This window comes from Cyprinodon variegatus, unplaced genomic scaffold (assembly GCF_000732505.1).
Source record: "Cyprinodon variegatus isolate N-32 unplaced genomic scaffold, C_variegatus-1.0 Scaffold54, whole genome shotgun sequence".
NCBI lineage: Eukaryota > Metazoa > Chordata > Actinopteri > Cyprinodontiformes > Cyprinodontidae > Cyprinodon > Cyprinodon variegatus.
This window is the reverse complement of record NW_015150507.1, coordinates 1,363,284-1,388,158: the sequence shown is the minus strand read 5'-3', so window position 1 is coordinate 1,388,158 and position 24,875 is coordinate 1,363,284. Positions and strand designations below refer to the sequence as shown.

The window sequence follows — 24,875 nt, the reverse complement described above, 5'->3', positions numbered from 1 at the left end:
GAACAAGCCTTTTGTGCTTTTTTTTTGATTGACAAGTGACTCCAGAGTTTTCATTCGACGGCCGGAGCCACATTCAGCTGCAGCTTCTGTGGTCCCTGCCTGCAAGGCGAACACAAGTACAGATTGGGGTCCGGACTCGTGCGTTAACTGGGGTCATCCTTAGCTTGCTGTCCCAGGAGCAGAGTGAATACCTGCGTTTAGAGGTAAGTCACAGCTGGTCACTCGCCTTCACCTTAACAGCTGCAATTGTCTTGTTTGTGAGCCTCAAATTAGGCCCTGTAAATGATTGCAGCAGATGCTTGTCAGGCTGTGAGTGAGTAATATCAGGGTTGGAGACATATGGGTGGATACTGAGGGGGCTGTTGACTGACATATGTATGTTCCTAACTGGCTCTTTGACAAGATCTGCAGAGTGCCTTTTTGGAAAGCATTTTATAAAACATAATAGGCCTTCCTTATTCAAGGTTATTTTTGCTTCTGGTTAAAGTTTCATATCTCCTTTGAAATGGCAGGAGAGTCAATGGACATTGCAATAAATGGAAGGTCAAATCTCCTGCTGAACACTTCTGAGTTTTAAAAAAGCTTTTGTCGAGTAGTAAGCTAAACATCTTTGCAATATTTCACTAGATCATATGCAGTTTGCCTTTAGAAGTAGTCACTGTTATGTTTTTTTCCACATTTTGTCACGACACAACCACAGCATTCTTTGTATTTCGTACAGGTTCAATACAACAGATCAGAACAAAGCAAAGGATAGCTGTAACGTTAAATGACAGGGTTTGCTTTACAACTAGAAAAATGAAAAGTGAAATTCTTATTAAGCCATCCATCAATTCAATTCATTCTAGTTTGTTTGTACAGCACCAAATTGCAACAAAAATATTCTCAAGGTACTTTAAGAAAAATTTATAAACCAACTCAAAAACATAGAGTCTAACTGCCCTCAAAAGCCACTTATCAGTTTCTAGTAAAATTACTTTGAGAAAACCTCAGAACTATGTTGAGGAATATTATGTAACACACATCATAAAAACCAAGGGACACACAAGAGATGTTATGGATAAAGTTAAAGGAGAAGTTTGGAATTTGGTTATATAATGATGGTGTAACCTTCAAATATTTTATGGAATACTGGTAAGTCAATCCAATCCAAAATCAAAGTGAATTGTGCAAAACGCAATAAAAATATAGCAATATGGCAATATAGCCTTTGAAATAAAAGCAGAAATGTATTAACACTAAAACATTATTATAAAGGTCAATGCTTATCAACCAGTCAATGTGCAAAACGGAAAGAAAAATAACAGAAAATACTTCCGTCTGCAATTTAGAGGATAAAAGTTTAAAAAAAAAATCAAATCAGCTGAATAAAAATGTATAATTCACTGTAATACAAAGATATATCTGTAATATTTATAAAAACCTTGCTAAACCATCCCTCTTCGACTGCGTATTCCTTGCGGTTATGGAGGGCTGATGTGAGCCATTCTAGGCCATTCTAGCTTACAGTTATGTTTGTGGTCTGCAGGAGGAAGCTAGAGTACTGGAAAAAAAACATCCATGCAAGGGGAGAATATAAAACTTCCATGCAGAAGAACCCCGGACTAGTAATCAAACCGAAGACCTCCTCGCTTTAAGGCAATAGTGCTACGAACTATCGCCTTTTTTATGTCAAACTAAATGTTCAACTAATTTCAATTCAGTTTTTATATACTGTAGCACCAATTCACCCCACATGTAATCTCAAGGCACTTTGCAGAAACAATACTGTCAGATTGGTTAAAAGTTTCTGTCAAGGAAAACCAGCTGAGTGCATCAACCATTATCTTACAAGTCATGATCCTCCTGGATGAGCTTGCTGCCACAATTTCTATCATATTATGTAAAGGTTACAGTAAGTGCTGCTCTGTGTTTGTCCATCACATGAAATCCTAAATTGTAGTTCTGTTGTTGTAGTTATGTCATAAAATGTGCAAGATTCGCGGCGACATTGGTACTTTTGAAAGGCAATGTATCTGGATATTTGTTTTGACTCAACTAGTTGATTGCAGCACCCACAATGTACATCACTTTGCCAGAACTAAACAATAACATGTGTCTCTTTTTTGACACATTCCTGAGTGTTTGTTATGGTGGTGTTTTCTGTTAAAGGATTTCATCGAACCAACTGACAGGCCAAGTGGGAACATTACTTGGAAGTAACTGACTCTGGTAGGACTGTCACTCACAGGTCGCCTGTTTGTGCCGAAACTGTTTCTGTTATTATGGATTTCACACTGTCGGTCCGTCTTTAAAAACATCTCTTTTCTGGGCTGGCACTACTTTGTCAGACAGCACGGCTTAAAGCACCATGACTTGTTCTTCTTTTAGTTTGCTTCATGAGGAAAAAAAACGAAAAAAAAAAACTGTGGTGTCCCCTTCCCTTGTTGAAATCCCACAGTGACAGGAAGGAAAATGGCTGAGGGCTTTAATGTACGGTATATGGGCTGTGAAGCCTTTCCCTGAAATCCTCACTGGAACTACGAATTGGTGAGCTGTATAAAGCAACTGATGTCTGTCTGCAGCAAACACACTGAAACATTTTTAGCCTTGTTGTCCCAAAACAAATAGAAACACTTGAACACAACCCTGGTGTGTTTTCTGACAAAAACCTCTCATTTAAAGGGCTGCCTCTCTGACCCACTCCTCCTCTTCTTTTAGAGGGATACTGAATTGAGTGCACAATAAATTTATATGTACTTTTTCACACAGAGGTTACCAGAGATAGGCTGGGAAACTGCATTCAGCTCTCAGAGGAGTATGGCCTCTCTGTAAAGAAAAAGATTACCCAATGCACTATGAGAAGATGTATTTAGAAGGTGTCTGGGATTTACTCTATAAGTAATATCAGGCAAGCTAGAAAAATCAGAGCTTAAAAATAGCATAGACCAAAGAAATACACTTAGAGAAAGGATAATTACATATGATTCAAGGGATACTTCAGAGAGTGTTTATGATCAGATGAACCTAAGTTTTTGCAACATTTAAACACAAGATGAGGCAATTGGGAAAACATAAAGCTTAGACCTTTTATGTGTCTGTGTGTTTATGTGGGTCCGGTAGGGATAGAACACCAGAGGTGCTCTTGCTGAGGAAGCAATAGTTAATGCATGCCAGGCTGACCATGAATTATCTAGACCTACTGTTTCCAATTAGGCTCAGGACATGTACAAGCTGCAGTTATGGGACGCCTCACATTGGTTTGTCCATTGTGTTCACTCATCCCTAACTGCTGAAGATAATTGTTGTTTCATGTATACCTTGCCTCTGGGATAACTTTGCCATGCAGTGATGTGTGGAGCTTCCTGGCAGAGCATTACTGCTGCAAAATTGCAGAATTAATCCTTAAAGCTGGAATTTTCCTCCTTCGTTTCAGTAAGATTTTACAGCAGATAGGCTGTATGGGTGCTTTAATTTCACAATTCTTACCTTGCTCACCCTTAGCTGCCTTTTTCTCACCTTGGGAGCTGGCCTACTTCTTATAATGTTGTTATGCTCAGGAGCTTTTTTTTTTGTTGCACATCAACACAGCAGCAATATGGCAGAAATCCAGCTCTGTCAGACTGTCAGTCTGCTTCATGGCACCTCATTCTGCAATATTTCTACTGAGTTTTGAAATCTACGCTGAGAGAAAAGGTGTTGAAGCAGCAGCTGACAAAATTGAACAGCTTGTTTTACAGCGGTACAAACGTCCCCCAATGTAGAGTCATGATGCCTGAATTCTGGAGCATAGCTTGGCTATCAAAATCTATCGATAATTCCTTTTGAATGAAAGAATTTAACTAAATTTCTATTGTGTTTTCAGGTTTTCCATGGTCTGCTGGCTGTTTTATACAACCTAGGAGATGGAGACTACAATATCTCTCTGCCGTACCATCGTCTGGATGACGGGGAATGGCATGAGGTGGAGTTGGATCGGTACGGCAGAGAGTTCACCCTAAGGCTGGATGGAGGTGGGGGGCGACTTGAAGTCACAGCCTCACCTGGCCAAAGTCAGGAGATCATTATTGACCCCTCTGTGGTCATGCTTGGGAACTCTTTTCCATCAGGACACAATCGCAGTTTTCTTGGTAAGCAGCTGCAGTTGTTTTCAGTTGCCTCCTTAAGCCTCACTGCTTTTTTATGTACAATTTTGTTGTTGTTTGTTTTTAATTATTGCACAACATTCACATTCTGGCATTTTGAATTTGTCAATTGTTTTCCAGATGTTTTGTCTTTGAAAATTTTGTTTCAATGTGAAAATCCCAAGGAATCAGAACAATCAAGAATGTAGCTGTACTGCATACTCTCAGCCGCTGCTACAGAAAAATGTATTGAAGAATGATGCTGCCACCACTGCTTTAGACTGTTGGATACTGTAGCAGTATTTCATTCCTACTTTATCTTATTGCACACACTGTAACATAACATAATACTTGTAGATTGGACATTGTCAAGGTTTGTGTGGAGGGTTTTTGAGGACCCAAATGCAGAGATGAGTTTTGCCGATTTATTTAAGGACTCACAGGCAACTGAGGCAAAAATCCAAAAATACTGTAAACCAAAAACTCCAGGAAATGCCAGGGAGAACACACATGGGGAGCAACAAAACAGCAAGACACCAGCAGTGAAGGACTGCAAAGGTGGTGTATAGATGGGGAATTAATTAGCTGATATGGAGCAGGTGCGAACAGAACTAACTAGAAGGGAGCCATTGGGAAAGGACACAGGCACAAGGGGGCAGCAGAGAGTAACTCATAAAAGAAAATACAGCCAGAAAACAACTAAAGATACAAGATTACAAAGAAACTAAAAAAAAACATAAGCAGAGGGCAGAATACTTTTTAAAATTGACGTCAGATCTATGGATTTTAAAGAAATGAAGTAGTTATAATTAAATTGATACATAAATTTAGAGACTATATTTATTAAAATCAGCAGATCTGAACCTCTTTTTTAAACTCACAATTGATTTGATATAGAAACCTACCCCACCCTGAAGCCCGTGTATTACAGCACTGGTTTGATGTCTTAGATTATACCAGGTAAGCAGAATATGTCAGTGGTGCTAATTTGAATTTACTTGATGCAGGAGACTTCATGCTTTACGCAGAGTGAGTAGAATAACCTCTTGAAAGAGCAACCAAAGGAAAAAAAAATATGAATTCATGCTGAAAGCGTAGCCCGAGGCTGTTTGTATGTTTGGCAATGTGAGAGCGTTGGTCGGCAGGTGTGTCAGCAAGTCTAAGGGTGTTAATGCATGTGTGCCTGCATATTCCAGTTTACACCCCTGCTGTTGTGTAAATGTGTGTCTATAAAAGAGTTTGCCCTGAGGACTAGTGTCTCCCTTCTCCTATTTTCCTCTGTCTCCACCAGGCTGTTTGCGTGATGTGAGGCTTAACGGCCGCTCCATTCCCCTGGATCAGGACCAGCATTCAGAAGGACTTCAGGTGTTGGTTGCTTCGCAGGGCGTCTCTGTCGGCTGCTACTCAGATTCCTGCAGAAAGCATCACTGCTCCCCTCCCTTGGTCTGTGTGGACCTCTGGAGACAGCATGATTGCAGGTGCTGTAAATATAGAGAATAAACAACCAAACATTTTAAAGCAGCCTTAAAGTGTGCAGTCACGCTCTCATATTTACAAGCACATCTCCAAAAACAAACGATGCATAGGATTACCATACTCATAATAAACTTAGAAATGCCAGCAGTCAGTTTGTGCTTTTGCATATTTATACATTTTTTCTGCCAGTCTGTCCATCCAGTGATCCAACCTATTCCACCTATTTGTCTTTCTATCTATCCAGTGCAAAGGATAAGAATCAGCATAAAGGTGACACTGATATGAATACTCCAAAGATATGTAAAAGGTCATTCCTATCTAATGACTTGCAAATTATTCTGAGATTTGGCTTAATGTGATCTTCAGCAAAGCCATGAATCAGCAAGTAAAATGCCATAATGTCCCTTGGAAATATACAGTGGAAAATTATTACACATAAAGTAGCCATTAATAATGAGTAAAGACTAATTGTAAACCACTAAGAAAGTTTAGAACTACCATAATATTTGATAAATTTAGTTAAGTACAGCCCATAATTCAGGATCAACAATAATAATACATGGCTAGATGACCACAATTTGGTTACAGTGTTTCCACTTTTATTTTTAGTGCTAAGTAACAAGAATGTCATATCATGGCAGACAAAGTGATCCAATTTGCATCTACATACAATCTAATTCAATCCAAATAGAATGGATTCAATCCAAATGATTCAAAGATGACTGACTCATTTTCAGAGTTGATACAGTTCAATTCAATCCAAATATGTTGGAATAGAAAGGCATTTAGTTATTCATATAGTCTCAATGAGAATAGATTGCATGGTTTCCCATATAAAACTATACCAGGGCTTCGGGTTTTGAACTAAAGACTGTGTGCAGGGTACCATTAGTGAGGTTAAAGTTACATTAAATAAGATGCCAGAGATTTTGTCAGAATCAAAGATGGTCTTCCTGGTGGCATGGAGCAATAAACCACTTTTTCCCAAAAAGAAAATTGTTTTGTTAGGATTTAAAGCCAAGGTTTATAAAAAAAAATCCTGTGTTTCTGAATGCCATCTGTTAACGTTGCCCAGTCTGGACCATTAATTTAAATCGGCATAAATCAACATGCATCTGGCCAGAATTATGTCTTTAAATCTGCATGCTTTTTTTTTTTTTTTTTTTACAATAACTGCCAAACTTTTTAAGACACTTATTTGTCTTTTGTCATCGTAATACGAAGTCAGATATGGATACAGAAAAGGTTTTAGTTAAAGATTTTTCAGAATAACTGAAGAAAACGATTAGTCTGCAGGTGCAAATAATTCCAAACTTGACTGTCAAATTATAATGAAGTATCTATACTGAAGAAATGATAAAGTAAGTAGTGGAATTGATAATGGCAGGACATGAAGAGGATCCCTTGTAGCTGGATGATTGCATCCAAACCTTGATCTCTACTCCTGCAGAGCAGTCAGCATAAAACCATGAAAAATTAAAGAAAAAAATATGTATATATATTAAATATATTTTTATAATTTGTATTCAATTAAAAATATTTTCCCTAATAAACTGAATGGAAACTGTTTATGAATGAAATCAACATTAACTTAAAATGTCAATATTTTCATATTATTATGTGGTACTTGTTTTTATTTACTACATACTAATAAAAGTGTTCAATTCCCTTTCAGTCGCTACTGTATATGCAGATGACGGACAAGGACATTTTTGCAGAGTTAAGGCTGCAGTAAGTGGGAATTCCCAACGCTACTAACTTCCCTATCCTAGCGAGCACACTCACCTGTAAGCATAGCTCTAGCACTCTGAAAACTGGTTAGTTATTCCCTGACAGCCTATCTTAGACTATGAAAAAAAGCTTAGGAGAATCCACATGAGCAATACCTTTAATGAAAAGCAAGAATATTAAGCCCAGTTTGTCAACTAGATACTGTATGGGTCCGACAGACAAAAATAGAAGCTAGTTATAGAGGACATGAGTCTGATAAACACAAAAAGTCCTTTACATAAGGAAAAAAACTACAAATATAAATGACAAAAGCAAAAGACACGGGCGGGCAGGTGAAACAGTGGTTAGTGTGAACGACCCATGTACGGAGGCCATAGTCCTCGACGCGGCCGACCAGGGTTCGAATCCGACCTGCCGCCCTTTACGGCATGTCTCTCCCCCTCTCTCATACCCCCTTCCCTTTCAGTCTACTGTCACAAAGGTGACCTACTAGAGCTGTAAAAAAAAAAAAAATTAAAAGACACAAGAATAGAAGCATTAAAGTAGGTTTAATGATAAAACGAAATACATATTATAAATAAACTGGCCTCTGTAGGCTTCAAATGTGTCCAGGGCACTATCAGTAAACACTGGATTATTTCATACTGCAAGAGGAGAAGCTCTTAGAGATGAAAGCAAGGGCAGAACTACTTTAAGAGTCAGGTTTGAGATTTTAAAAATGTATTCCAAAATGTTAGGGTGCAAAGGGACTAAAATGGGTGTAAAATGTCTCTTTTTTCTTTAGTGTTTGCCTTGAAGCTGCACCCTGTAATGCCTGAAGACATAAAACTATAAATGATCTTCTTAAACTTAAGTCTTAAAAAGACTTCAAAGCTTAGATATATTCCACTTCTCGAAGAGCCACTTCTTCATTCATTATCACAAATAGTGTTGCAAGGATGTAACAGAATAAAATGTGACACTATTGTTTCTAAGGATACCTGAAAACTGAGTTTAATTCAGCAAAGGGTTGCATGATTGTAGACTGAAGCTGGTCAGGGACAATAATGAGGAATTTGGTCTGTTCATCTTTGGAGCTATTTGTTGATTCATAAGAACTTTTTGGTTCTGGCAATGTGTTGCATCAAAGATTACGGTAATGCTAAGTTAGTCATTGAACTTACATGGAACTGAATTATCAATATAACGAATATCCCTATCATAAAGCTGGTAGTTTCCAGAAGTAGGTCTTAGGAGTAGAATGTAAAGTATAAGTAAGAGGAAGTAATACTGTAGGTTCAAGAAAGTGAAGCCTCTAGTACTTTCAATTGAAGACTTTTACAATTAGATATGATCTCATTAGATATTTCTGCCAGAAAGGTCCTTGCAGTGCACATAAAAGGCCTTTATGTCCCAGGATCAAATTACATATTTTTCTGATGTAATGAAATGATACAAGACCACTCTATACTTTCGTACAATAGGTTGTGGCGAAGCTAATGATCAAAGACAGAAGATCAGTCGTAGGGAGTTCATCACTGAAGGACCTGCAGGATTTCCTGATTGGAAGTGGTTCTGTTCTCCATCTGAGAGCATTCCCATTTATTCAAAATCTTGATAGCTGTATGACAGATCTCTAAAAAAGACTTTTACACCAATATTTAAATCTCTAAAAACCCAGATTAAGAATGCCTAATGCGCATAAATATTTGGCCAAGAGAGCTCTGAAAGAGCCACAAAAAATATATATAATGGTCCAATCGTTCAAAACCCCAATAACCCCAAAATGCTTCCATGGCAGCACTCAGTGTGTGTATAGCCTACAGCTCCTAGAGGGGATTGGTTAGTAAAGGACATGTTACTCCATTGTGGGACAATTAAGGGTCTCTGAAATAAAATCAATCAATAAACAATAGAGTGTATGACAAAAAGAATGCTTAAAATAAAAAAAATATGTTGGTGACGGAATCATTCTCTGTCATTAGCTTCAGATGAAATTCTACATTTTGAAAATATTGAAAAGCAATGCCTCCAACTCCATTACTTAGAATTTAATCTTTTATTTACTACCAATTTCAAATAAAACTGACAGTAGTACACTAGATTTGTCCATTTTAATGGAGATGAACTGAATCTCTTGCAGGTCTTTTCCTTTGTACACGCAATATTTGTAGGTCACCACAACACACCCATTTATTGCAGATTGAGATTTTTTTTGTTTGTTTTTTTTCTTTCCCTTTTTTTGTTTATTTTTTTTTTTGGCTCTCCTTATTTGGATCCTTTGAAGATCATGGTAACACAACTATTTAAAGAATAACTTCAAATGTCTGCTGTAAGGCGCAAAGAGGAAGGCCTATGCCTGCAGACTGCTCACCACAAGAGTCTCTACAGTATAGATGTTCACATACTGTAATAGATTAAAAAAGAAAAACTTTTACAAGCGCGGATGACCAAAGAGAACTGAACACTGAAATTTAATCAGAGGATGTTTCATTAACATATCGTTTAAATATGTCCACACTAATGCAAATGAATTAGAGCAACCTCAATAGGTTTTCCTCCGATAGTTTATTTTATTCCAGGTCGAATTATACCGAATATATGCCATTCAAGGTAGAAACAGATTGGAAAAAATTTGTCTTGAACTCCTCTTTTACTGTATGTCAAAAGCCTTGCAGTTTAGCATAAATGCTTAGAGCTTTGATATTAGCTGCAAATAAAATAACATTTGATCTATTCATTCTTTAATACAAGATTGAACTTGACTTTATATGCAGGTAGATGAAAATAAATTAAATTCCAGATTCAGTAATACGATTCCAATGTGAGGCAAAAGCTGAAGAAATACCTAAAGGTTTTCTATAATTTTTTTTAACAGAAAACTTGTAGCATCTTAAATTTACTGGAAAACACTGCTACAACAAAGGCATGGAAGTTTACCTTTCCATATAGTGGCAATATTTCATATGTGAACAACAGGTTAACTTAAAACATGTTTTGAAAAGATTTAAAGGGTGCGCATCAGGCAAAGGTTACACAAAGGTTCTTAACAGAAGAACTAAAAAAAAAAAGGGACTCACTAAACAGCTTGTTGCTAAGGTGCTGCAGCCTAAAATGAACAGCCCTGAATTTAATAGCAGAACATTAAAAGTCATGGGGTTTTTATTAATTCAGGACTTACATGTAAATAAATAATAAATGACCAGGCATACATAAATGAATATAGATTAAGGAGTTTTTGCATCATAAAGTTAGATAATCCAGTGTGAATTTTTCTGTTTCTTGACGCAGTGGTGTCAAAAAGATATCAACAAGACGAAGGCATCAGGTGAATTCTGCGTGTCAAATACTGAGTCAACTTTAGAAAAAAAAAGCATTTACCAGCAGCCGCTATAAGAGTTTTGAATGGCCCTTTAAACTCTGCAGGATTACTAAGTCTGTTTGCTGTGATTTCAACACTCCAAAACCAGTGGGGACTTTGGCATCCATATTCTGTGATTGCAGCACAGCCTCAGGATACAAAGCACTCACAGAAGCAGGGGGCAGGGATGAATGATATTCAGGGGATAGTTTGTACAAATATACTGGGGGAATACTACTGCAAAGCCAATCTCTGCTCCTCGCTTTCTTTTCTTTTCCTTTTTTTAATTCACAGACAACATTCTGTAACCTTCAAAGAACATATCTTTGAATCAGATATAAGAGGTGTTACTCCTGAGGGATTTATTTTTACACCATCAGCTAAGACCTCATAACTCCTGTAAAATTCAGTGTTCTTTTTTTTTTTGTTATTACTATTACATGACAGCTTCCCGAGTGTCTCATGTCTCTGCTTTACAGTTCTTCATCTTCTCTGCACAGGTGCCCTGCGGGCCACATGACCAAAGAGACCTCCGTGGGCAGAGTGTGCATTTACACGCTCTGCGCTAGCCGGCCGTGTCGACATGGCACGTGCGTGGCTCACTCGCCGTCCCGCTACTCGTGCCACTGCAGTGAGGGCTACCGGGGGCGGCACTGCGAAGTGGCCCTTGCCGTGTTCTACAGTGAGGATAGCAACAGCCTCAGCCTCAGCTCCATGTTTGCCATCAGCATCTGTGTCATGGCCTTTCTAGGTAGCTATGTGGACTATGTCCTCTTCTACATGTGGTGATCAAACGTGGTCATTTTCTGTCTTCATTTCATTTTTAACTGTCTTTTATCTTGTGTTGTTTCATTGCTTTTCGTTGTGTCTGTACCATCATGCCAGTTGTTTGTGTGTCAATCGGCTGTTTTATTTGTTTTCTGTTCTGTTGAGTCTGTAAACAAACAAATATTTCCTTGCTTTATTGATCTCTTGAGTTGCATATGTATGTGCCAGTTGGTAAAAACATGAGGAATAAATCAACACAGGAAGGACAGATGGAGATGAGAGCAACATTTGTGATTCATAGAAAAGCTAAAAAAAAGTCTCTTGAGGTTTTTAGAGATTCTTTATTTATTTACTTATTTTCAGCATGCTGTTTCTTTCTTTGTGAGGTTTAGAAGTCAGTTTCACTCTCTGCCTTATTTTCTAATTGTCCAAGCTTTATATACCTCATCACTCACTCGTCTCCCCGTGTGCACTTTAGTTTTTGCAGCTTATGGAACGGGCAAAACAGAGCGAACATTTATTTTATCGCCATCTTCATCGTTCCAGAGGGTTTTTAAGCAAACTTCAAATTACTATTTTGTTTTTGTTTTTTGTTTAAGAATAAGAAAAAAAAAAACACAAAGCTTAGCACAGATTCATAGCTATGGTTAAACTCAACCCCTACATACAGTAGAGGTAGATCAGCCGATTCTGACAGTGCCTTACATTGCCTTACATAGTATTATTCTCCTTATTCTCTTATTCTCACACTTATACATTTTGTCATATTAGAATCACAAAGATAAATCCAATTTATTCCTGATTGTTTGTGACAAACCATCTTAAAGTAGTGCAAAATTTTGTAGTGGAACATAATTTACAATATTTATATTTTCAAAAATCTTAAAACCATGCTTTGCAGGGATTTATCCCCTTTACCCATAATAATTATATAACTGCCTTTCTATTTCATCTAATTGATGTGTAACTTTGTCATAGTTAAGAGACACCAAGAGCAGGAACACAGTAATGATATCAACATCATCCAAAAATAAAAACAAAGGGTATGGTACATCTACCGGTAATTAGAGCTGGGCTTTTGACCCCAACTAAATAGCGGCACAAGAAGAACATTCATCGCAGAACCTAGCAAAATGTCCATGCTTAATCTGGAGTAGATGCTTTTGGTTGGATGAGACTGAAAGCTAATATTGAGACTTACATTTGAAACACTATGTGTGGTTAAGTAAAAGACAGAAAGCCATGTTTTCTTTTACGGTAAATGTATACTTTACTATAGTCTAGTCAAACCCCAGACCTAAATCCAAATGAAAATCAGTGGCAAGACTTGCAATAAAATATTTCATTATGTGCTAACCTAGGGGAACATCTCCCAAAAGATAAAAATACAGTTAAAGATTGATTTAAATAAACTTTTTGGATTTAGGGTTGCTTTTTGTTTTCTATACAAAAATGTTCCCCTTACTTTTAAGTTAAATATTACAACATGTAAAAATATAAAAGAAGAAGAAAAACCTCTTTTCTCCACAGAGGTATCTATATCATTTGCAATAGAAAGAAGACAATATCAAACTGCTTTGATAGAATATGAAGATATAGAATATTTAAGCCATGGGGTTAGGTGTTTGGGTGCCTTTACCAAAAAAAAATATCTCTTTGAAGACTCATCAGATGATCTAAAGCTGCACTCTGACACATAAGAGGTCATGAGTTCAGAGCCGCAAACGGGAGATAGAATTACTTTGTAGTTCAGCAGCAGAATCTTGAAATCAATAATTATAAGATGAGGTTTATGTGCTCTCCTTTTTGTGCTTGCTGTGATGTGAGAAGCAGTGTTGTATCACTGATGCCTGAGAATGTAATAGTGTCGAAAGACGGGTAAAGCACTGCAGGTAACCATGTTGAAAGCATGGCTATATAAAAAAGTAAACAATCACGTTGATTTAAAAGAAACTGTAAATGTTTCATTGTAGTTTATAGTTCGAAATTAAAAATGTTTTCATTGTTTTGTAGAATTGTGTAGAATACATTTTTTTTTATGGACGCCCAAATCTAGATTTAAGAGCGCATATGTAGCGTTTGATGTTTCACTGAAATCAGTGTTTGGCCTTTCTTTGTGAGCCAGCCTTAAAATAAGATATCTCCTCAGTATAACATATATTTAGATAATCATTCTTTGCTCAACAAAAACATCTGGGATTACATTTTTTTTTCTTATTTTTACAGCAATAAATTTCCAGTCCTAACAGGAGGTTCCGCCTGACAGCCTTAATATACTTCTCCAACAGAAGGCTAACTGGGTTAAGAAAGCTGCTATGATGTCTTGACAATGGATCATCTATTATTGGCAGACAGTGCTGTGACAAATCATCCTTTCCATTTCACAGTTGTTCTGTGTTTTGACAAAAAGAGTGTGCTTAAAAACAAAAAAACAGTTTTCAAATATTTCTTTCTTTAAGTGAGAAAAAAAGCTTTTCAACACAATCTGGTCCTAAAGAAAGACCATTTGAAAACACAAGCTATAACTATTTTTACAGAATTTGTTTTTGTGGTTTGAAATATTTTGTGAGAAAACATAGCAAAAAAAATCAGAAACAAAATAAATAAATAAATAAATTGTAAAGGGTTTGATAGATTTTCACTTCCCTGCATACATACTATATAAATGAGCTTCTCTACACAGCTGTGAATATCTGAGCAGTGTGATAAGTACTTTACATTAGCCCGGAAGCTGCAGCAGCCAGAACGGTTTATCTGCATTGCCTAATATATAGTTTGCAGTTAGACCTCATGATAGATATTACATGCCTGACAGTGTACATCCCTAAGCTGTGGTAAGAGGGAATTTTTTTCCACCTAAATGTTATTTTAGCTCCTTTTATTCCAGTTTTCTATTTGATATTTAGTCTTTTCAATTAAACTTTCCTTTTAATCCTTAGATTTTTTTGACTTTGTATATATTTATAGCGCTTTGAAATGTTTATCTAGAGTTTACTATAAATTGTTTGTTATTATTTTTGATAATTATTTTAATGTAATTAAATGTAATGTAATTATTACTTCTAACTTCATGGCTTAGAACTTCATCTTTATTTAATGGCTTCTCAAACTGCCAGAAACAACACGCAATTTTAATTTTAATGGGGGCGAACCTGTTTGCAGATCTTATCACTTACCCTCACAATCTTTGTAGATCACCAGCAATACGCCCACTTATTTCACATGCAGTGATTTGGGCTGGTTTGAGGCTTGCCCACACAATAATTTTGATTCTTTAGAGATCAAGCCCTGCAAATCTGAAAAATGGATAAACAACATATAGAGTGAAAGTGACCTGAAAAAAAATTCAGTTAAAATGTTTAACTGGCAACATAAATAGGATCAGATAACTGATTATTAAAATTATATTTCGGCTCTTAACTTGAACTGATGACACTTGCCCTCTTGGTATAAACGATGAATAAAACTGCATGGTTGATGGTTTCATAAGCTGTGTTAAGATCTAATAGGATCAAGATTCAATATCTACCCACATCTGCTGCCAGAGGGTTTTTTTTTTTTCACTTTTAAATAAGTATGCAAAGATATTCCTTCTTCACATGTTTCAAACAAAAGGTGGAAGATGCTATATTGTAAAGGTCAAGTTAAAGGATAAATTAATTGTGTTGGGACCACATCACAGGAAGCTATTTTAGTACATGCAAAGATAGTCAAAAAGCTTACGTTTTTGCACTGACTTCCCTCTGAAATACTTTGTTCTGTTTATGAGTCTTTGTGTCATATGAAACGCCTCAGCAATTCAATATACTATCCCTGCCTATAACTGACTCAACATTCCCTCCAGGGCCATGTGGCCAGTATTAGGTCATCCATTATACTGACACCTTCCAGGGAAACATATAGTTGTCTGCAATCCTGATAATTAATTCAAAGCTGATGAGGTGTGGCCTCATTCATGGAAATTCATGAGCTGATTGGAATGCCGACTTAAAAGCAACAAAAACACTCAAGTAGTTTTTCCATGGTTGCAGATCAGGCATTTATATTCACTATATAAACATTTCACCTCACTGGATTCATCAGCCACTCTGTAATGTAATTGAGACCAGGATGAAGACCGGTTGGTGAGTGTAACTGAATTCTTCACAGGTAAGGAAAACCAATAAAACAAATTACATTTTTCCTTTCAACTGGAAGCAAACAGAGCATTTAGTTATGCATGAGAATAAAATTAGCCCAGTTCTTTAATTTGCTGAACAGATATTTTTACAGCATCAACAATACTTTTTTAAGTAATGCTCCCCACCACGGCAACAACCACTACTATCACTACTATAAATGCACTCTCACTAGATCAACCAAAAGCTGTCGGCTGGTTGCTAGGTTAAAGGTGTGTGGGCCTCTTACTCCACCTCAATGTACATTAACATACGTTAAAGCAAACATCCATTATTAAGTTTAACATGTAGCATCAGGCAGAGTGTGAGCTTGGTGCAGGTTATTGACTGAAAAAGATTGTCTGAACAATCTTCATTAGTCAAGTATCAACTCATATGGCTTTTTTTGTTTGTTTTTTGTTTTTTTCTGAATAGAATAATTCGCTCTTTAGCTAAGCTCTGTTTTAAAACCGATGTGTGAAGTGCCACCTTTTATTCATTTCTGAAAGATGTATAAATAAATCATTTCCCAAATCTTCCTCATTTCTCACCTCTATCATTTCCGTCTTCATCAGTTTTTCTTCCTTCCCCTTTTACTCTCTTCTCCACTGATGTTTCATCTGTTTATTTTCCTCATTGCTCTCAGACTAGAGGTGCAGCGAAATGATTACGTTTCAAGGCTTTTGCTTTGTTACATTTTTTTTTTTCCGGCACTCATTTATAATGCACAGCTCAGTCCAGGATAACATCATAATGCCCTGTTCATAGTAGTGGTTAGAGGGCAGAGAAGCAGCAGTGTTATGGATTGACGAATGACTGCGATGTTTGTGCTCAGACCTGTGGGATATTGATCTCACTGGAGTGTAGCTGCTCTTTCACGCACACTCAACTCTGTTTTATAGTCCCTACAGGTAGCCTACAGGGCAACCAAAGTGTGTTTATTAACAACTAATTTTGTATACTTTTGAGGGGTTATAGTTTAGCCACATTCTGGGGTCCATCACACTTCTCTGTCTTCATCACACTGTAGTTATGTGTTTAATGCTAGTCATGTTATACTAGAGGCAGTGGGCCTGTAGGCTGCACCTATGAGGCCAAGTAATCCAGGAAGTGCGGATGAGAGCTGCTGTTGAACTGACACCTTATCAAGATTCTGGTGTTTTCTTCAAGGCTGCTCAGGCGTTAACAGTCAAGGAGCCAGGTCAGCTGATCAATACCGCTCTCTCCTCCGCCTCATACAGACGACGGTCAGCCAGGGATTTGTAAAGAAATTCTTGAAATCAGTTTTTTTTTTCTGTCTGAAATGAAAGTAGTATAGAAATAAAATGGACAACCAGTTTCACTTCTTTGAGTCAAATCTAATTAGTTCAATTTGGTTTATTTATATTGCATCGATTCAAAATAGATTACATCTAAAAGAACTTTACAAATATCTGATTCAATTTATAAACAGACATATATATATATATATATATATATATATATATAAAACAACTGTTTTCTCACCCCTCGTGGGGTGGTATGTGTCCTCCTCAAGCTCATGTCCTCTACCAGAGGCCTGGGAGTTTGAGGGTTCTGCGCAGTATANAAAAAACTGTTTTCTCACCCCTCGTGGGGTGGTATGTGTCATCCTCAAGCTCGGGTCCTCTACCAGAGGCCTGGGAGTTTGAGGGTTCTGCGCAGTATATATATATATATATATATATATATATATATATATATATATATATATATATATATATATATATATATATATATATATATTCAGATCAATGCCATCATATAGATCCAGATTCTAATTCAGTAACTACACTGAGTCATGGCACCTGCAGCAACCGAGGCATCTATGTTCCCCATGATGACCCAATTAATTAGTATTTAAAGTTTCATTCAAAAAATAAATTATATAGCCTCTCACCGGGAGACAAAACATGCTTATTGAAACAAATATCAATCTATTCTTAACCTGGCAGATATTCCACTTGATCTTGTGACTGACAAAATAGGCTGCTGTTCAACAACAACATCTACCTAGTAAACTAAAAAAACAACAACAATGAAGTGAGTACATGATGTTTGCAGCATTGCTGGAGTCTTCACCAAATCTTTAGTAAAGTTGTGCCAGAAACTTTTTGATCTCTATGATTAGTGGTGCATTGTGCAATTTTACATTTTCATTTGTTTATCTGTTTTGTTTTTGCTTTTGTTTTGTTTTTTCTCTATACATGCCTTACTATTGTAGCGTGTGAAATGAACTTTCGTCTATATGCTGCAGATTACTCAGTATTCTTCATTAGTTATTGATCGATTGACTGATTAACTTTATTGATCTCACTGTGGAGTAATTTAATCGTTACATCAGCTCAAATAGTCAAAGGAGAAGAATGCACCAAAGGAAGAAAAAGGTGCATGGATATATACATTAAATATAGCGTGTCCACATATGACAGCTTTTTCTTTTTTTTTTCTTTTTTTTTATCATAGGATCATTATACAGGGTTAATGCACAGGGTATTTACATGGGTATTTATATAGCTGGATATTTATATTCATAGTTAGTTCATGAGAAACCGATTCAGGTTGAATTCTATGGGCTTTAGTGGACTTGGCTACTTTATGGAGACAACAATGCAGTGATAAAACTGGAGGGATAGTTTTGGAAGATGAATCATAAAAGACCAACCACAAGTGCAACTCAAATTCTATCACAGATTCCACACAAGACTAAGAAACCAAAATTAATGTTGACTGGGACAAAAAGGGAGAAATTAGACTCTGGATCTGAAACAGTAAATATTGTAGTAAATATTGAGGAATGGCTCGTTTTTCATTTAAAATGATGCTCCGGTCAGATTACAAGTTTTTTTTTTTTTGCCACAATGATTTTCCACCGCTAAACAAAGGACCTGTTCAATTGCAGCAGCAGACTTATGCACTCTTTTACTTCTCCCTATTTGTGTGCTGAACACTGGTGTCGTTTCACTTTGTTGTCAAAGGAGGCAAATATCGTCCAAACCTGACGATAAGTGAACCAAATTTATCCAGATACTAAATCTATAGCTATGAATTATTTGTTTCAGTTCACTTCATTATGTCAAGAGGTGTTTGCAATTCATAAAACTTTATCCTAAAAGATTGACGAAAGGCTTCCATCCTTCCACAAATTCTTTGCTGAATGTTTCTGAAGAAAACATTTATTCAATGTACAGTATTCAAACTTGACGATGCAAATTTGCAAGGTCAAGTTTAGTGGATATACAATACAAATTGAAGATTTGTTCATACATAAATACATGAATTGGCAAGTTCTGTAACATCTTTTTCCCCATTGCCATCAGAGTTCAGCCGTTAGTTCAGCAGTCTGCCAATAGACTGCTGAAATAACTGAAAAAACTCTAAATCAAGTCATAAATCGAGACTCTGCATCATACTGATAACATCATACCAAATAGAACTCAACTCAAATGTTTTCTACTGCATTTTTGCACCATATATTTATTTATTTTTGCACTGCTCTGAACTTCCACATCAATGCTTTTTGCACCATGTTTCTCCAACACTGTTTACCTTTAATCAATGCTGCATTTTATGAATGGAAATGTTCTTTTTCACTGCTAAGTTGCTTATTCAATGTCGGAAAGTTGTATAAACTAAATTTCGTTTTATATACACTCTGTGTATACAAAATCACAATAAAGTTTTTCTAAGTCTTAATATATATTTTAAGTCTATGAATGCATTGGGACCACGTGAATATTTAATGCTGTCTAAGCTGAAGATTTGAGCTTTTTTATGAATTAAATCTTATGCTATCATGTCAAGTAAGTCTACTACTACAACTGAAAAAAAACGGGACTTACTGTATTAAAACTGTGGGTGAGCGTGCATGCAGCTTCAAATTACGTAACAACTGTAGGAATTGCAGCACACAGCCCATTCAAGACAATGTAGAGATACATGTTTTGGCTCAATGCTTTATCACCCATTAGAATTAAAAACAATGGACATGCATATGTATTATGTATTCTTTCACAAATCATGTCCCTAGGTTCAAAAATAGTTTTAAAAGTAGACAGGAACGAACAAAGAGAAACAAAAAAAAAAAAAAATATTCTTTATCAAAGAACAATAATCCCTTTTTTAGTGAAAAAATGTGTGGGAATTTTTTTCTGTTTTTGTGACCGCTGAAGTCATCACTTGTATTATTATTCTTCAAAGCAATTACTTTAAAAAAAATCCTGGTCTAATGCTATTATCTTTTCTTAAGATTTTCAATTAACCAAGTTCTTAGCTCACACCAAGTGACATACTTTAGTGAAATGGATCCCATTCTGTGAACAAGATACAAGCCAAAACTAGAAGAGACCATAGAGGGACTGGAACACATAAGCAGGGAGACATTTAATAAGTGAGAACGAGCAGAGTAAGCAGTAATGGACATTCCAGCAGCGACAAGAAGACAGATACAGGGACAACAGAGAAAATATCTAAAGTAGTAAAAACAGATAGGGAAAAGAAGGAAAAAATGAGCATGAAGGATGGCAGACAGGATGGAAATATTGGTTGAGATTAATGGGTTTTAAAGGTCAGTCCAGCATGTTGTATAATTCAACACACAATAGATGTGATTGATGTGTGTGCTTCAGGACCTTTTCCTGCTCAGCTTCCGCAGTATTCCTCTCCACGTTTAGCAGCGCCACTGAGGCTCTGAGTTTAAGCTGGGAGGAGTACAAATTTGTTTAATAGGTTTCTGAGGAGCTGAGGTCTTTGATAAGACAGGAAACAGAGAGGCAACATCAAAGAGAATAGGTGGAAAGGTGGTGCCTCTATTTCCACGTTTGTTCCATTAGTGCTTCTTAGCTGTATGCCCAGTGGCCAGCAGGCCTCTCTGAATGAATCAGCAGTATAGCTTTCCAGTTTTTTTTTTTTTTTTTTCATTATATGTTATTTATTTTAAATAATTGGGGCTGTTTGGAGTGTTTTTGATGAAAAACGGATTTAATCTCTTGGGAATTTCATGGGAGTGGGTTTTATTAGCCAGAGTTTTAAAATTTGTATCACAACTTTGTGTTCTCATTCCATTTGCACCCAAAGAAAGTCTTTTTCTGCTCAGATTCTCATTTTAATTATGTGACAGTGCTCCATGCTGTGCTAACACACTCTCTGGCACCTCACAGTGTTGATGCTGGGGCTGTTTCTTTACTCCTGCTGGAGGAGACACAAAGGCCTGAAGGAGGGTGTTTACCACGTGTCTGCACACCACGGCGAGTGGGAGGACATCCGAGAAAATGTGCTCAACTACGACGAGGAAGGTGGCGGGGAACAGGACCAGGTAGATGCATACCCAATCTGAATTGTAAACACAGAAACAACACTTAATTATATTTTTCTATATTTTAAAGTGACTTGATTACATAATCGTACCCTTTAGACTTGTACACATTTTGTCACAATACAATTATAAACTCATTGTGTTTTATTGGACTTTCCTCTAATTTCACAGGCCAATGTTAGATCCCATTAGTTTACACATTACTATCATCATTAAGGTCCTATACATTTTCTGTGCGATATTAAGGCCTTCAAAGCCAACTATATATACAATTAAGGATAAAATATTGTGAGAGAAGTGCCACTCATTTCATCATCTCCTTATTGTACCTGCCAAATGGCAACATTCCGCCTCTGGAAATAAGGCTCTTCTTTACGAAAGCTAAACAAAGTCTTAGACGTCTTGTGGACAAAAACACATTTTTAGGGCTTAGAATTACCTATAAAAAGCAGTTGCTGTCACTGTGAAGATTAGGTGCAAAAACAGTCCCTTTATCTCACCATTTAGCGACTATGACCATGTTCTATCTAGTATCAAAACTCCCTAATCAGAAGAAAAGCTATGTGTAGTTTACTGGGCTGGCAGGGCGGGTTAAGATTGGTACTTCCTGGATGAGTCTGGTGCTTAAAACAGTAAGGGCTGATTGTTTTTCCAGAACACAGAGAGCAGATTTTTATAAGATTTACTAAGATATCTATGGATTAAGCAAAACATCACTTTGGGCATGATTTTCATAAAGGAAGGTCATAACTACTAAGTTAAAAGCTCCAAAAAAGTTGTTTTTGCCTCAATAATTATACACTTTGGTGTTGTTCTCGCACGACTGCAGAATCAGTCAGAATCAACCAAACAGTTGAATCTGATCTAAACAGAGTTACAGCAATTCCTACAGAAATTGTTGCATTCTGCAATGAGAAGTTCTTATGAGCTTCTTTCTACAAAGATTCTGCTTCCCGCTCTTCCATAGGCTTGATACAGTATTTGAAGTTAAAAACATAATAGTTTTTTTTACAGGAAATATTCTTCCAACTGAGTTGGATATGGTTGTAGCTCATCCAGAGTTACTATTAACCTCTTGACTGTTGCCTTATTAATGGCTCCTTTATTCATCTTGAAACCTTAGGTGGATAGCACTGTTTTAATGGGTTGGTGGTAGTTCCATTCAGTTTCTGAATGGAACTACCACTAAGTTTTCTCAAGATGGATTAAACATTAAGCATTAAAAACATGTTTGATTACCACAACCAGCTTTTAATTTTTCAGCAAGTATATCTCTTACCTTCCTCCTTTGATTAGTTTGTTTCTTAATCTCACATTTGCTTTTTATGCTCTTGTACTGAAATTTCAAAAACAGCAGCCTCTTTTTTTATGCTGTCTGAAAACTGTTTAAACCAAGCATTTTCATTCTGATTGATCTCCATAGTCCTACTGTTTTCATCTAATTTTGTTTTTTTTACTCCCAATCATACCTTTAATTATACTAGTATTTCAAAAAATATCCTTATTATTACTATTAAACACACAAACAGACATTGTCAAAGTGGGTTCCAAAAACCTGGTTGCAAAAAACAATCCATTCAACAAAGTCATTGTTCCATTTGTTAACAGCAGGGCTCATTATATCTTATTGCTTCTTTAAGGGTAACAGAGTAAAGGGGAAACATAAAAATGCATTCAACTGTTTTAAGATTTGTACGCTTGGAATAAATTTTAGATTATATCTCTATTACATTCCAGTAGACAATTCAGTGCTACCCCCTGTTGGTCTACTAAATGATTCCCATTTAATTACATTGAATCTTGTGGTTGTAATTTGAAAATGTAGAATAGTATAATGACAACTCCTCCAAAGCATCATAAATGTCATCACAGTATATTTTATGACTATGAACACAAATCATTTCACAATATATAAAAGAAACATTACCATTTGATATAGAAATGTGTTCTTCTGCAGAATGATAAACAAATATCAATCCCCTGGAGATCATGGGATGTTAGTCTATTAGGGTGAAATTAAGCAAAATGGCACCAATAGCTGTTAATGTTGGTGTTTTAATAGGCTTGGTAAGAGAAGAACACCCTCCCCTCACAGAGATAATTAATTACTTGGCTGATCAAAGGAGCTGTTGTTGCCAATTTCCCTTCCTATGTTGTGGATTCCCATCTTACTCTAAGTAACAGGCTCATTTATTCTCAGAATCATCAGATGAGCCACATTGGTTAAATTGTCACGCACAATGACAAAATTTCACTGGTCATTATGGCTTAGCAGTGTTGCTCTTATTGTCTACATTTAAAAAAAAAAAGATTGCATCTTTTATTGTCTGTTGTCCTTTTCTTTTATTCGTCTCTCAGAATGCTTTTAACATGGTGGAGCTGCAGCGCTCCCTCCAGCCCAGCCCTGCACAGTCCCTACGCTACAGCTATCCGCATAACTCCAGCTCCTACCCCCAGACGAAGCTTCCTCAAGACAACAACAAAAAGGGGATGGCAAATGGGAATGGCAGTGCAGCTATTGCACTGCGTCTGGCCATCCCTCCCTCAGAGGCTGAAACCTTGTCCTCACCTCTGACCTTCCGCCGCTCACAAAGAGCCTTCTCCTTCTCCAGCCAAGACTTGGCTCGCTACCTTTGTGAGGTTATCAGAGACATGGAGCATGCAGAGGACCCTGGAAGCTTGACCACACCACGCCGTCCCTCTGGAAAGGAGCACAGCCTGGCCTCTGTGCGCTCCCTAAGCTCTCTCAGTGCATCCCAGGGTTCGGAAGTCAGGCTTCACGCCGCCCAGATAACCCGGATGGACACATTTAGAGCCCTTCGTGCCGTGATGTGTGATCTAAGAGGAGACTCCAAGATTCCAGACAGCCAGAGAGACAAACTTAAGGAGAGCAGGGGGCAGTTGAAGTGTGAGAAGAACGGGTGAAGTTATGCTCTAAGAAACGGGACTGTAAGTTGCCAAAAAAAACCCAGCAACATTAATCAGAAATCAATGGTGGAAATCTAAAGGGAGGTCATTAAATGTGAAATACTTTGACTCGAAAGGCTGCGCTGAGTCTGTGTGAATTCTCTAATAAATGTAATGTATTGAAGAAACTTTGAAGATATATGTTCTTTGATATAACAGATGTTTACCAATGAATGATCAGATGTGATGTATTGTTTATTTGGAATTGCACTGTACAGTATTTAATTTACAGAAAACACTTTTTGCAGGCGCCCTGTGTCAAAACAACCCATGTCATAAAGCTCACAGAAGAAATGGTTCCAAGCAGTGGGCCAAATGAGTTTTCTCTGAGAAAACTGGATTCTTTTTGCTGTTAATGACTCATGAAATCATTTATGTGACAAAATGAGAATTGTTTCATTTGTATTATCTTTTTCCTTTAATAAATGAGTATCTTTGATAATATTTCAAACTCCGTCTTGTTCAAACAGATGTTCATATTCATCATGCTCATATTTTTTTCTTTTTTGAACTTCAAGCAGACTTTCATCTTCAAACCTAAAGCAGCTAAACGAGATTCACACTGGATGTCTTATCACTTCCACATAAATAAAATAACACCTTTCATGTGTTTTTAATGTTCATAGGATGACAACATTCATAAAGTCAAACAGTTGTTCTTGTCAAATCAGCTGTGTTACCAGCAAGTAGAGACACAGATATGAACAAGGTCAATTGAGGGATTAATTATTCATGTTGAGAGCCAGTAGCCATCTGACCTAAGTGGCTGAGACTCTTCAATATAAACTCAAAACGTTGGGTTCCCAGCAGGCAGCCCTACATCATATTTAATTGGGCAACATTACTGGAATTAAGCAAGTGTGACACTGGAGCAAGTCTCTGGAGAAGCACACTGAGCTGCTGCCTGGAGCTGATGGAACTGATGTCTCCTTTCTGTACAGTATGTCTGCACACCTACCTAATGCATCACGCTTTTATATATATAAGAGACCAAGAAGAGG

The 24,875-nt window shown here is 36.9% G+C and overlaps 1 protein-coding gene across 1 annotated transcript in view; it reads left to right on the top strand.

Moving 5' to 3' along the window:
- LOC107082447 (neural-cadherin-like) overlaps positions 1 to 24,298 on the top strand; it is a 169,694-nt gene extending 145,396 nt beyond the window's left edge. The window contains exons 28-33 of the mRNA XM_015371134.1: positions 37 to 203; positions 3,845 to 4,109; positions 5,395 to 5,581; positions 11,151 to 11,401; positions 20,753 to 20,907; positions 23,266 to 24,298. Of these exons, the coding sequence (XP_015226620.1) occupies positions 37 to 203; positions 3,845 to 4,109; positions 5,395 to 5,581; positions 11,151 to 11,401; positions 20,753 to 20,907; positions 23,266 to 23,832 (1,592 nt within the window). The 3' untranslated portion in view covers positions 23,833 to 24,298. The remainder of the gene's footprint in view (positions 1 to 36; positions 204 to 3,844; positions 4,110 to 5,394; positions 5,582 to 11,150; positions 11,402 to 20,752; positions 20,908 to 23,265) is intronic.
- The last annotated feature ends 577 nt before the right edge of the window (positions 24,299 to 24,875 follow it).